Source organism: Loxodonta africana, chromosome 26 (genome assembly GCF_030014295.1).
Source record: "Loxodonta africana isolate mLoxAfr1 chromosome 26, mLoxAfr1.hap2, whole genome shotgun sequence".
Classification (NCBI taxonomy): domain Eukaryota; kingdom Metazoa; phylum Chordata; class Mammalia; order Proboscidea; family Elephantidae; genus Loxodonta; species Loxodonta africana.
In genome coordinates, this window is record NC_087367.1 from 27,749,012 (window position 1) to 27,764,210 (window position 15,199).

Below are 15,199 nucleotides of genomic sequence, written 5' to 3' on the forward strand. Positions count from 1 at the left end.
CTGCCATATTTTCCAAAATACTGGCACTTGCTAAACAATTCAAAACATTATATTGTCTTTTAGTTCAAAGGCCCAGGGTGGTGCCAATGGCCTGAACTTGACACTGACCTAAAGGGTGGCAGTTAACCCACCCAGTGGCACCACAGAAGAAAGACCTGATCATCTGCTTCTATAAAGATTACAGCCAAAAATAAAAACACAAAGACCCCATGGAGCAGTTCCACTCTGTCACATGGAGTCACCATGAATCAGAATTAACAGCAACAGGTAAAGATAATCTTCCAGTTCAGGAATAACCAAAGCCAAACTCGTTGCCATCAAGTCGGTTCTGACACATAGCTACCCTATAGGAGAGAAGTCCCCCTATAGGGTTTCCAAGGAGTGGCTGGTGGATTCAAAATGCCAACCTTTTGGTTAGCAGCCATAGCTCTAAACCACTGCACCACCAGGACTCCAGTTCAGAAATAGAGAATATTAAATACTAGAAGGTAGCCCTAGGTCCACGTGTCAATTATGGATTTTTCTTAAGAGAAATGTATCATCAAGACAAACATTCAAATAAAGAGCAGAACAGATGGATGAGAGATACCTTACTCACAGAAATGAGGGTTTATAAATTCGTTTGGAAGGCTTTTAGTATATCACTCTAAGAAGCAGCCATGGAAAGAAAGGTGGCTTTATGTTTGTAAGTTTTCAGCATTATGACCTTATATGTGATCTAAAAAGGTATTCTAATCCATGGGGGAAAATTACTATCGAAGAGAAACTGATAAATAATGGTCAAGTACAGGGCCTGTATATAATGGTGGGTCCATGGCAACTACATAGCAAACTCTGTTCAGTCTGGAGAAAACGAGATGTTTGTTTCCAGAGGGAAAATGCAGCACAACTGTACGTAGCACCATTCGCTCTATGATGGGTGAACACAACGCCACTTCCGTATAGAACACAATGGGGATAGTGCCTCCTAGAGCCGTGCTGTATGCCTCTCTGCTGCAGCACTTCTCACTCTTCGACAGTCGCCATTCCCACCAACCTGCTACCAGTTAAGAATGGCCATGAAGATACAGAGACTATTAAATAAAGACATGCAACACGACAAATGGTGGCCCAATCTTGACTCTGACAGGTATCAGTTCAGAGTTACAATGAAATGAAGCAAGGAAGCCCTCTCCCTACAACTGACGCTGTGACCTTTTTTGGATGCTTATCTAGATATATATTTCATGTTACCCTGTTACTCCCGTTAATTTTACATGTCTGTATCAGTTTCTATAAGGAGCCCTGGTGACGCAGTAGTTAAGAGCTTGGCTGTTAACCAAAAGGTTGGCAGTTCGAATCCACCAACTGCTCCTTGCAAACTCTATGGGGGCAGTCCTACTCTGTCCTACAGGGTCTCTATTGAGTTGGAATCTACTCCACGGCAATAGGTTTTATTATCAATAATAAAAACATTATTAATTTCTAGAATTACATAACGTTAAAATTGGAAGAGAAGCTATAAACAATCTAGTTAAATTCGATTTAAAGATGTAGAAAATAAGATGACAAAAGTTTAAAAAAAAAAAAAACAAAAACTTGTAGAGTCGATTTCAACTCACAGCGACCCTACAGGACAAGAGTAGAACTGCCCCATAGTTTCCAAGGAGCGCCTGGTGGATTCGAATTGCCAACCTTTTGGTTAGCTGCTGTAACACTTAACCACTACGCTACCAGGATTTCCAAAAGACTAGATGTTACTTAATTTATATACATGTCATTTAATACATATAATTCATATAATAAGTTAAAGAATATTATGTCTGTTTAAAAGCACCAAACATTTCTGGTTAAAGAGTAATGTTTTTAGGAACACTCTGTGCCAATAAAGTGTTAGGTTATTAGTAGTTTATATAAATGAATTTCTTTTAATTCTTCTTAATATAGTACTGTCTTAAACATCTTTTGCCATATGTCTTTTCTTTATTTTAAATATATCTTTGAGAAAGTGAGTCAGGGATGATTTAAATTCTCTGTGCGCCCTTGATATATTACTTTGTTTAAGTGTGCTACAAGAATGTAATAGGTTACAGGTTAAATGAGCAAAGCTACAATATGTTCAAACAAAAGAATTCTTTGTCATATACTTTCCACATATTTTTGAAGGACATGTTTCTGCAGGGTTTTGATTTCAGTCTTAAAGTGAATGTAATATGCAAGATTGTTGCAGTATCATTATAACATATTAGCACATTATAGATATATTACTGACATTAGTCAAGGGTAAGGATCATTTTTATTATATTTGTATCCCTAGTGACTGGCATATAGTGGGCACTGAACAAATACTAGATCAAAGAGCGGACAAGTGAATGAACAAACAAGAAACCAATGAACACAGGTAAAATATTTATTTGGGCTGGTCTTACTTTAAGAAATTTGATGCCAGTGAAAACTAGGTTTAATCTCTAAGAGAAAATTTTGGTACAAATGACTCAGGCAATGCAAGTAAATCAGGCCTGGGTGGGATGCAAAAAATAATGTAAGGGAGAATTTTAGACAGAATCAGTACTTAGCAAGCAGCTGCAATGGGAAAAAGAACATATTTACGTTTTCTTTGGCTATAAGGAACATTCTTTTTTCTAATGCCAGTGGAAGGAGAACGAGAACAGTCAAGGGTTAGAATGAAAGGTAGAAGACTGTCCTTGGAGGGCAGGAAGAACTGCAAGCAGGCTGGTACCGGAATAAAGGGAGGGAAGTTGGGGGCTTTCCATGCTGGCTAGCTTGGGCTGGCTCAGAAACAGATTTGTTTTAAAAGGTCTATCGTATAGTAAATAATTACCATATGTCAGGCAACGGAGTTAGTTTTGCATTCAATTATTTATTTAATCAAACAGCCCCTAAGTTAGGTTCTATGTTCTGCACTTTACAGATGAGGACCCAGAAGCTCTGACAAGGAAAGTAAGTTGCCCTGATCACCCAGGTCCAGGCCAGGCTGTTGATGCCAGAGCCTGAGAGGATGGCTGCTTCAGTTCACGAAAACATGACAACCCAGGATCTGGTAGTTTGGTTTACTGACTCACCTCCCTGTGGCTTCCAAAGGTGTCAGATAATCAGGATTGCTAATAGGAGGGGCACTGAGAGCAGAATGCTCTATGACCAGGCTTCTGTACGACATAGACAAATGGAAAATACCAGTTGGTGCTTAGTTATGTTTTTAGGTCTAGGGTGGCAGAGAGTGAGATCTCCGTGTGATGAGATGGACACATGGTCAGAACTGCGAGACCTCAAAGACGAATCTCAGACAAGAACCATGTCCAAAGACATCCCTGATCCCGATGGCTCCCCACTCATCTGCTCAGCAAAGACCCGCTGGGCCCCAAGCTCTGAGCACAGCCCCAGGAGATGGGACAGTTCCTTTCCTCCTCTGGCATGAGCAAGTGCCTGGTCCTGCAGGACCAAGGCTCCTCTTAACAGGATTCATTTCTTTAAGTTATAGAATTTGGCCAGAAACGATGATATTTCCTTAGTGTTTCAGGTACAAGAGATTTTTTTCCTCAGGGGAGGTCTTGCATTATACTCATCTTTGTGCCTTAGCACCTACAACTTGGCAGGCGTTCTATTTATATTAGATGAAGCAAGAAAGGAGAACAAAGAAAGACTAAATAGACTTACAAATACGTAAAATTTACAAATAATGAATAGTTACGAAAGACCTATATGTAAAAAACTTATTGAAACAAAATGCAACCTCCACTTGTCCGTCTTTCTCCCTAAGTATTAATGGAGAGGCCCCGCAGGCCAGCGGACCAGGGTGCACACAACACTAACGTGAAGACGGGAGAGCAAGGGCTTCCGAATCGTCTCAATCTGCAAAAGGCCAGTGAGACATTTTTAACTTGCTTTAATGATAACTTGGGGACATTGCTTCTCTGGACTGAACTGCGAAGGTTTCAGGTGCAGCGACAGGAGTCTTATATAACCGTAACCATATTGCCAAAAAGTTTATAAGAGCAAAGCCCAGGTGAACATGGCGGGTGAGGTGACTGGGCATTAGAGAGTCTGTATTTTTAGACTTCAAAAGTTCAGATAAAGATTTAGGTACGACGCGAGCTCTCCAAAGGGAGGTACAAAAGGCTGTTGTTAGTCGCCATGGAGTCTGCTCTGACTCATGGTGACCTTATGTATAAAAAAACTGATGCCGTCGAGTCGATTCGATTCTGATTTACAGCAACCCCATAGGACAGAGTACAATTGCCCCACTGAGTTTCCAAGGAGCACCTGGTGGATTTGAACGGCTGACCTTTTGTTTAGTAGGCTGTAGCACTTAACCACTACGCCACCAGGGTTTCTGACCTTATGTATAAGGCAACGAGATATTGCCCAGTCCTGTGATATTTTCATTATCGTTGATATGTTTGAGTCCGCTGTACAGGCTATCGTGTCAATCCATCTCATTGAGGGTTTTCCTCGTCTTTGCTTACAAAAGGCAGAACAGTGCATAAAAGGGACTGGCCTTCCTCTGAATAGCCGCAAGTGTCAGGAAGGCAGGACAGGCCCAGATGGGTGGAGTCTTACGGGAAATTTAAAGATGGCAGCAACAACCACCACAGCACCAGTTTTATAAGCTCTATTTTAGCACTAACTCCATGGAGCAAAGAGTCTGATGGTAACGTGTAACTGAGAAAATGGAAATTACTCAACTCCAATTGTGTATTAGTCATCTTCATCAAACATATTCTTACATAAAAAAGTGATAAACAATTAAGGGTGGAGGAATATAAAGCTCAAGATAACTGATAAATCGAAAAGTGAGCACCTATCTATATTAGGTCATTCCAAGTCTCTGTGCTGAGATAATGATATCCAGAGGCCCGCAGAGAACCTGCTTATAGAACCACTGTTTGCTTCTGAGAGTTCAGAGAGAACGGAAAAGATTTCAGAAAACTAAAGAAGATCAAATGTCAATTTAAGAGGGACAAAGGATTCTAAAAACCACAGCAAACTAAGCTTGACCTTCACAACTTAAAAATTTTCAAAAAGGATTATTGAATACGATCGCGTTCAACAAATGATCTCAATGATTTGTAACATTCAGAAAAGAAAGTATTGACCACCAGGAGCCAGCATGGGTTCAGGAAGAACAAGCCATGTGCCCTACTAACTTCATTTTATTTTTAAAATAAGGTCTCCAGCAAAGTTATGGTATAAATATAACGCATTCTGATTTCAGTTAAGATACCGGCCAAGTGTTTCAAGACTTCCTTACAGAGATGGAGCTGACATGTTGTTAGCTAAGTAACTCCACTCAAGGAGTGAGGATTATCAGTTTTACGCCATTTTGCAGGAAGGCCTTTAGGGCTACAGGGCTCTGTCCTTGGTTTTGTATGATTTCTTTTTTTTTTAATTCAATGATTCAGAAGAGGACATATAAGGGGTGCTTATTTAATATAAAGTGGGAGGCATAAAGTATAAGATCACTTATCAAGATTAAAAAATATCCCAACTAGTTGGAAAATGGTTTAAAACTATCAAAACAATTTCCTGTTGAATTCAGCCATGCATTTACATTATTTAAAAAAAAAAAAAGGTCTTCAAATATGGAATGAACGAGAATGACTTAATAGCAGCTAAGGGGAAAAGCACCTAGTGGTTCTAGCTCCTTATAAACTCGCTATGAGCCAATATTGTACTCTTCAAAGAACTAATGCAAACGTAGGCTACATAATAGCAACGCACTGATCAGACCAATTTCTAGAGTACGGCAGTCCCCCTTATCTGCAGTTTCAGTTACCTACAGTCAATCACAGTCTGAAATGTTAAATGAATAGTGTGATGAATCTCATGTTGTCCTATTCCATTCAGCCTGGGGACCACATTCACCTAACTTTTATTATAGTATATTGTTATAATTGTCCTATTTTATTATTAGTTATTGTTGTTAATCTCTTACTGTGCCTAATTTATAAAGTAAACTTTATTATAGGTGTTGTGTATTGAACTGTGCCCCCCAAAAATGTGTATCAACTTGGCAAGTCCGTGATTCCCAGTATTGTTTGACTATCATTTTGTCATCTGGTTTGATTTTCCTATGTGTTATAAATCCTACCACTATGATGTTAATGAGGTGGGATTAGCAGCAGTTATATTAACTAGACAGGACCGAATCGGGTCTTAAGTCAATCTCTTGAGATGTAAAAGTGAAGTGAGCAGAAAGACACGAGGGATCTCATACTACCAAGAAAGCAAAGGCACGAGCAGACCATGTCCTTTGGACCCGAGGTTCCTATGCTGAGAAGCTCCTAGACCAGGGGAAAATTGATGACAAGGACCTCCCCTCAGAACTGTCAGAGAAAGCCTTCCCCTAGAGAGCTGGCACCCTGAATTTGGAATTCTAGCCTCCTAGACTGTGAGACAATAAATTTCTCTTTGTAAAAGCCATCCACTTGTGGTACTTCTATTATAGCAGCACCAGATAACTAAGATAATAGGTATGTACGTATAGGACAAAATATAGCATATATAAGGTTTGTTTGGTCTATCCATGGTTTCAGGCACCTACAAGGGGTCTTGGAATGTATCCCCCTGCAGATAATGGGGGACTATTGAATTTCTACTATTTCTGGGCCACACATTTATGTAAGAACAATGGCATGTTGTGTGTCAGTAAGAAGTTGGGAAGGATCAAAAGAATTCTAGAAACTACGTCACCTGAGGAATGGCCCAGGACGTGTATCCTGATTGAAAAACTAGGGGAATTTAAAATTGTTTTAAATATAAAGAGTACTTTTCCCCCTCTATGGAAGAAATGCAACACACACTATCCAGTTTCAGAGTCACAGCTTGGCAATATGATTGGAATCCACATGGAGGCAGAGTTGTGGTTAAAAAATGAATCCGACTCTAAGGATTATGGCTGTCGTAGGTGGAACATGACACTGAGCTAGTGACCTTCTTGTCACTGGATGACCCCAGCAAGGGTGCTGCAGACAGAGATGACTGGGTGGCTGGGTGATGTACTTCAAGGACTCTGAAGCTGCACCATGATGTTGTTGGACACCAAGGAGCTTCTGGATACAATGAAACAAATATGAAAACCAGAATAAAAGAGCAGCTCTTTTTTCCTAAATGACTATGTATTTGTTTGTATAAGAATAATTTTTTTTTCTTCTTTCAGGTTGCCAAGGGAATGTCATGAATAGGAGTGAAAAAGATATTCAATCACATAATATGCTTTGACAGTATCATATTAAAAAAAAAAAAAAACGCCTCAAAAAATATATAATCTTCTGTATACTCACTGTTTTTGCACTGACAAGTTCGACAACCATTATGATCAAGTTTGAAACCATAAATGCAGTCCTTCTCCGTAAGGGTGCAGTTTGATAGCTCCCCACATGCAGGTGGATCAATTGTGATGTAGGTTGGTTCTAACAATAAAAAGAGAAAATAAATAAATCAATGAAACATATCATTACCTCTTCAATGCTATTCAATCTTCAAAATTCCACACTATAGTAAGTTACAAAAATTTAATCAATAATTCTCATCAAATCTCAAACTTTTATTCTCTCATCATGTCTTTAACCCCTGAAAAAGAACTACTTTTAAACCAGATTTCTGAAAATCTGAACGATCTAATTTTTTATGTTCAACTAATTTACGTATTTTTTTGGGACCCTCGTAAAATACTTTTCTGTTGGTCATCACCATAGAGAGCAGATAAAAGAGGTTAAAATAACAGTAGTCTCCCCTTATCCATGGTTTCACTTTTTGTGGTTTCAGTTATCTGTGATCAACCCAGGTCTGAAAATGTTAAATAAGTGATGAGATCTCACACCATCCTGCTTGGGGACCACATTCATGTAACTTTATTATGCATATTGTTATCATTGTTCTATTCTTTCATTAATTATTGTTGCTAATCTCTTACCGTGCCTGATTTGTAAGTTAAACTTTATCATAGGTATGTAGGTGTAGGACAAAACGTAGTTCGGTACTGTCCGAGGTTCCAGGCATGCACGGGGGTCTTGGACTGCCGTAATTCCACTGAATTTGTTAACTATTCTTCTATTTCTTCCTAATGTTTTATGAGTTTACTTATTTTTAAAAATAACCAAGACAAAGCTGCCAACTGTCAATCGACCCACTCCTCACTTCACAACACTTCTGAAATCTGTTACCTTTTTTTTTCAAATTAATAAATCAGAGACATTTTTGAAACAAGTTCCTTTTATCTTACATGTGATGCTCATCCAACTATTACAGACGCTATGATGGATGCCAGTGAACAGAAGCTTACATTCAGGGCCCACAGGCTTATGGCGGTGGCAGAGTGAGATCTAAACATCTGGGAGAAAGAGCAACCAGTCATTTTGGAAACAGACGCACAGCAAAACCAAGGCCTAAATGAGGTTTTACCTTCTCCACCATGCTATTAAGAACTGTTCTGGATAATAACAGTAATTGCACACACTTATATAATTTGTATTATGTGTTTATTTACTGTTTGTGGTGTTTTTCATAAATGCGTTCAAGCCTTATCATAATCCAGTGAGGTGGGTGCTATCACTACCCCCATTTTAGAGATGAGAAAATCTTGCCCAAGAGCACACAGTAAGTAGACCAAGGATTCAAACCCAGGCAGTCTGGCTCCAGAGTCACACTCTTAGCTTCTGGGCAACATAACGTCTGCTGTAATGGCACCTGTTCTGTACTGCAATGTAAGTGACAGTGTACATAATGTTTGGTTTGGGAAGAGTGCTGTCAAAGAAAGCAGCTATACTAACATGTTTATATAGCATCTTTTCAACCGAAAGGTACTACAAACTTCCTCAGAGTAAGCTGTTTCTCACAACATCTTTGTGAGGGAGCCAGGTACGATTTTATAGATGGAAAATATGAGGTGCAGAGAGGGTAACTGGTTTATCTCAGTTTACAGAGCAACCCAGTTGCAGGCTGGGAATAGAACAGAACAGAGGTTCCCGACCTCCTGTCCAACACTCTATCCATTAGTTCACACTGAATTCTCAAGTTTCATCTCCTGTTACCACGGAAGAGAGACCAAAATAAGTATTTTAGTTGCCACTGCTCAGATCAAGAGTTCTAAGTTTTTATCCACTTGCTAAAAGGGGATAATGACTCAACCCCTTACAGGTAGCAGGCAACTACGACTTCTTACAGAAATGCTTTGATCAGTATTCTCCCGGTAAAATACTCCTCCTCTATTTTTATTACAATATACACAGTTTGAAGAACATCTCCCTAAAACTTTTATATAAACTTTGCACGGCTATAAAATTTCTAATTTCCTCCAATGGCCAAAGTACCCTTTCTGATAGATAATTGTAAACATCAAAAAGTAGCTTAAGCAAGTTTTAAGACATTGACTTATATTTCTTCAAGAAGTAGTTTTAGTTTAAGCAAGTTTTAAGACATACTGAATTAAATACAGTATTTCTATTTTCCTACATTCTCTTAAAATTCACCGTAAATAATTCAGTTGCCAAACTTATATATACTTTTTCTCTTTTATCACTACTATTAGTCCTCCAAAATAATAATTCTATTTCAGCCTTCAGCCACAAAACTGCACATTGTTTTGTCAAAATTACTGTAGCCACAAATACAAGACAGAGAGAGCAGGGGACCAGGATCAACTCTAAGCATACTTCTCGTATCAGAGGAAGAAGAGAGTCCTATGTTCTACAGAGTTAGTAAACCAGGGACCAAGGAGGAACTCTGAAGGGTATTTCAGTGCTTTCGGAGACAGCTTATGGGTCAAGAAACGTCTTCAGTACTTGGACTAAAACCGGGTGTTCATCACTGACATTTAAGATATAAAGTGGGTGAGAAAACTGTTTTTTTTTTAAAACAATATATATATATATGTATTTATTGTACTTTAGATGAAGGTTTACAGAACAAACTAGCTTGTCATTAAACAGCACACACACAGTTTTTATGACACTGGTTAACAACCCCATGACATGTCAACACTCTCCTTTCTTGACCTTGGGTTCCCTATCAACACCTTTCCTGTCCCTTCTTGCCTTCTAGCTCTTGCCCCTGGGCTGTTGTAACCCTTTACTCTCATTCTGTTTTATGGGCTTGTCTAATCTTTGACTAAAGGGTGAACCTCAGGAGTGACTTCATTACTGAGCTAAAAGGGTGTCCAGGGGCCATACTCTCAAGGTTTCTCCAGTCTGTTAGACCAGTAAATCTGGTCTTTTTTTATGAGAGAGAATTTTGTTCCACATTTTTCTCCAGTTCTGTCTGGGACCCTCTACTGTGATCTTTGTGACAGCAGTCCGTGGTGGTAGCTGGGCACCATCTAGTTGTACTGGACTCAGTCTGGTGGAGGCCATGGTAGTTGTGGTTCATTAGTCCCTTGGACTAATCTTTTCTTTGTGTCTTTAGTTTTCTTCATTCTTCCTTGCTCCTGAAGGGGTGAGACCAGTGGAGTATCTTAGATGGCCACTCACAGGTTTTTCAGACCCCTGACACTACTCACTAAAGCAAAATTTAGAAATTTTCTTTATGAACTATATTATGCCAATTGAGCTAGAAGTTCCCCGTGACCACGGTCCCCACAGCCCTCAGCCCAATAATTTGAACCCTTAAGGAGTTTGGATGTGTCTGTGGAGCTTCCATAACTTTGTCTAGTACAGGTTGTGCTGGCTTTTCCAGTATTGTGTACTGTCTCAGTCTTCATAAAAGTTACCACTACTCTATTGCCTATTTAATGTTTTTCCATCCTCTCCCTTGTAACCATCAAAGATTCTTTTTGTGTATAAACCTTTTTGTGAATTTTTGTGGATTTTTATAGTAGTGGTCTCATACCATATTTGTCCTTTTGTGATTGACTTATTTCACTCAGCATGATACCCTCCAGATTCATCCATGTTTTGAGATGCTTCACAGATTCATCATTGTTCTTTACTGTTGCGTAGTACTCTATTATGTGTATGTACCAAAGGTTGTTTATCCATTTATCTGCTGATGGGCATCTAGGTTGTTTCCATCTTTTTGCTATTGTGAACAATGCTGCAGTGAACATGGGTGTGCGTATGTTCATTTGTGTGATGGCACTTATTTCTCTAGGATATATTCCTAGGAGTGGGATTGCTGGATCATGTGGTATTTCTATTTCTAGCTTTCTAAGGAAAAGCCAGATTGTTTTCCAAAATGGTTGTACCATTTTACATTCCCACCAGCAGTGTATAAGAGTTTCAATCTCCCTACAGCCTCTCCAACATTTGCTTTTTTTTGCTTTTTTGATTTGTGCCAGTAATGCCTGGGGTGAGACGGTATCTCACGTGGTTTTGGTTTACATTTCTCTAATGGCTAGTGATTGCAACCATTTCCTCAAGTGTCTGTTAGCCGCATGAATGTCTTCTTTGGTGAAGTGCCTGTTCATTTCCTCCGACCATTTTTTAATTGGATTGTCTTTTTGTCGTGGAGATGTCGGATCTTCCTGTATATTTTAGTAAGATCTTTGTTGAATTTGCAAAAGCCCAATTTTTTTTCCCAGTCTATAGATTCTCTTTTTACTCTTCAGTAAAGTCTTTTGATGAGCACAAGTGTTTAATTTTAGAAGATCCCAATTATCTAGCTTATCTTCTGGAGTCTGTATGTTGCTAGTGATGGTACGTATTCTGTTAATGCCATGTATTAGGGCATCTAGCATTGATCCTATTTTTTCTTCTATGATCTTTATAGCTTTTGGTTTTATATTTAGGTCTTTGATCCATTTTAAACTAGGTTTTGTGTGTGGTGTGAGGTATGTGTCATGTTTCATCTTTTTGCAGGTGGACATACAGTTTTGGAAGCAACATTTGTTAAAAAGACTGTCTTTTCCCCATCTGATGATGGACTTTGAGCTCTTGTTGAAGATCAGGTCACCACAGGTAGATGGGTTTACTGGCAGGTTTTCAATTCTGTTCCACTGGTCAATGTGTCTGTCATTGTGCCAATACCAGGCTGTTTTGACTACTGTAGCTGTATAGTAGGTTCTGAGGTCAGGTAGTGTGAGTCCTCCCACTTTATTCTTCTTCAATAGTGTTTTACTTATCCGAGGCCTCTTCCCTTTCCATATAAAGTTAATGATTAGTTTTTCCATCTCCTTAAAGAATGTTGTTGGTATTTGGATCAGGATTGCATTGTATTTGTAGATTGCTTTGGGTAGAACTGTCATTTTCACAATGTTGAGTCTACCTATCCATGAGCATGGTATGTTTTTCCATTTACACAGATCTCTTCTGGTTTATTGCAGTACTGTTTTGTAGCTTTCTTTGCATAGGTCTTTTACATCCCTTGTTAGATTTATTCTTGAGTATTTTTTTAGGGGCTAATATAAATGGTAATGTTTTCTTGATTTCCTGTTCATCTTTATTGGTGTAGAGGAATCCAACTGATCTTTGTATGCTTATCTTGTATTCTGCCGCTCTGCTGAATCTTTCTATTAGTTTCAGTAGTTTTTTTCTCACAGAGCTTTTAGGTTTTCTACATATAGTATCATATCCTCTGCAAGTAGGGACAGTTTTACTTCTTCAGTACCAATTTGGATGCTCTTTATTCCTTTTTCTTGTCTTAATGCTCTAGCTAGGACTTCAAGCACAATGTTAAACAGGAATGGTGATAAAGGGCACACTTGTCTTGTTCCTGTTCTCAAGGGGAATGTTTTCAGCCTCTCTCTGTTGAGAATGATGTTGGCTATTGCTTTTGTACGGATGCGCTTTGGTACAGTGAGGAATTTCCCTTCTATAACTACTTTACTGAGAGTTTTTAATCAGAAATGGGTGTTGGACTTTGTCGAATGACTTTTCTGTGTAGATTGAGATGATCATGTGACTCTTATTTATGTGGTGGATTACACTGATTGATTTTCTAATGTTGAACCATCCTTGCATACCTGGTATGAATCTTACTTGGTTGTGGTGTATTATTTTTTTGATATGCTGCTAAATTCTACTGGGTAGAATTTTGGTTTTTGTTGAGAATTTCTGCATCTATATTCATGACAGAAATTGGTCTGTAAATTTCTTTCTTTCTCTTTTTTTTTGTGGTGTCCTTGCCTGGTTTTTGTATCAGGTTATGCTGGCTTCATAGAATGAGTTCAGAAGTATCCCTTCCTTTTCTATGTCTGAAATAGTTTGAGTAGTACTGGTGTAAGCTCTTCTCTGAATGTTTGGTAGAATTCTCCAGTAAAGCCATCTGGGCCAGGGTTTTTTATTATTATCTTTTCAATCTCTTTTCTTGTTATGGGTCTGTTCAGATTTTCAGCATCATTTTGTATTAGTTTGAGTAGCAGTGTTTCTAGAAATTTGTCCATTTCCTCTAGGTTTTCAAATTTATTGGAGCATAGTTTTTCATAATACTGTTTCATGATCCTTTTTATTTCAGTTAGGCCATTTCATTTCTTATTTGGGCTATTTGCCCCCTTTCCTGTTTTTCTTTTGTCAATTTGGCCAGTGGTTTGTTGACTTTGTTGATCCTTTCAAAGAACCAACTTTTGGATTTGTTGATTCTTTCTATTGTTTCTCTATTCTCTATTTCATATATTTTCTGCTCTGTTCTTCATTATTCCTTTGTTTCTGGTGGCTCTGGGCTTCTTTTGCTGTTCTCTGTTTGAGTTGTGTACCTACTGTTTTGATTTCTGTCCCTTTCTTCTTTTTTGATGTGTGCATCTATTGCTATAAATTTCTCCTCTGAGGTTTGCCTTTGCTGTGTCCCAAAGGTTTTGGTGTGATGTGTTTTCATTTTCATTTGATTCTAGGAATTTTTTGATTCCATCTTTGATTTCTTCTATAACCCAGTGGTTTTTAAGCAGGGTGCTATTCAGTTTCCATGTAATTGATTTTTTCCCCTTGCTCTTCCTGTTGTTAATTTCTACTCTGATGGCATTGTGATCAGAGAAGATACATTGTAGAGGGTTGCTCTGTGGTTTAAGATGTGGTTTATTCTGGAGAAGTTCCATGTGCTTTGAAAAAGAATGTGTACTTTGCAGCTGTTGGGTGGGGTGTTTTATATATGTCTATGAGTTCAAGTTGGCTGACTGTGGCCTTTGGATCTTCTGTATCTTTGCGAGTTTCTTTCTAGACGTTCTGTCCTCTACTGAGAGTGGTGTGTTGAAGTCTCCTACTGCTATTGTGGAACTGTCAATTTCTCTTTTCAATCCTGTTAGAGTTTGTTTTATGTAGGAGTTTGTTTTATGTATTGTGAAGTCCTGTCACTGGGTGCACAGATATTTATAATGGTTATGTCTTCATGACAGACTGTCCATTTAATCATTATATAGTGCCCTTCTTTGTCTTTTATGGTCAATTTTGTTTTAAAGTCTATTTTATCTGAGATTAGTATTGCTACTCCTGCTCTTTTTTGGTAGCTGTTTGCTTGGTATATTCTTTTCCATCCTTTGATTTTAAATAAAATTTATATCTGAGTTTCTAAGGTGTGGAAACCCTGGTGACATAGTGATTAAGCACTACGGCTGTTAACCAAAGGGTCGGCAGTTTGAATCTGCCAGGCGCTCCTTGGAATCTCTATGGGGCAGTTCTACTCTGTCCTACAGGGTCGCTATGAGTTGGAATCGACTCTACAGCACTGTGTTTTTTGAAGGTGTATCTCTTGTAGACAGCATATTGATAGAGTTTGTTTTTTTAATCCATTCTGTCACTCTCTCTTTATGGATGCATTTAGGCCATTTACGTTCAATGTAATTATTGATAGGTTTGAGTTTATTGCTGTCATTTTGTAGTGCTGATGTTTTCTTTGTTCCTCTTACTCTCCTGTGCTGAATTCCTATTGTTTGTGGATTTTTTTCCTATTTCTTTTGGTTTTGTAGATTTTGTTTTTGTTCAAACTCTATGTTTTTCTTTATTTTGAAGTGTAGGTTTGTTAACTTTCTTTGTGGTTACCTTGAACTTTACCCTTATTTCCCTAGGTTTGAACCAGTCTATTATTACTTGGTATCACCTTGCCTTTCTCTCCATTATAAAGTTCTACACCCATGTTACTGATACCCTCTTTTATTGTTCTGACGTTGTTGTCCTTTACAGATTAACCTCTCTGGTTCCCTATTGTAAATCTTTTGGTTTTGAATAGTCCTCGAGAGTTCACTTCCTAGGTTGGTATTTGGGTGCTGCAATCTTGCATTCTAGATTCAGGCTGTAGTCTGATGATGCTTGTTCTCAAACTGAAGGACTCCCATTAATAAATC

General features: G+C 38.5%; 1 protein-coding gene across 12 annotated transcripts in view; it reads right to left on the minus strand.

Moving 5' to 3' along the window:
* The window catches only part of CRIM1 (cysteine rich transmembrane BMP regulator 1), a 244,272-nt gene that overhangs the window by 55,511 nt on the left and 173,562 nt on the right, over positions 1-15,199 (minus strand). For all 12 annotated transcript variants that reach the window (XM_064277211.1, XM_064277210.1, XM_064277201.1 and 9 more), the window contains one exon: positions 7,281-7,409. In XM_064277211.1, coding sequence (XP_064133281.1) covers positions 7,281-7,409 — 129 coding nt within the window. The remainder of the gene's footprint in view (positions 1-7,280; positions 7,410-15,199) is intronic.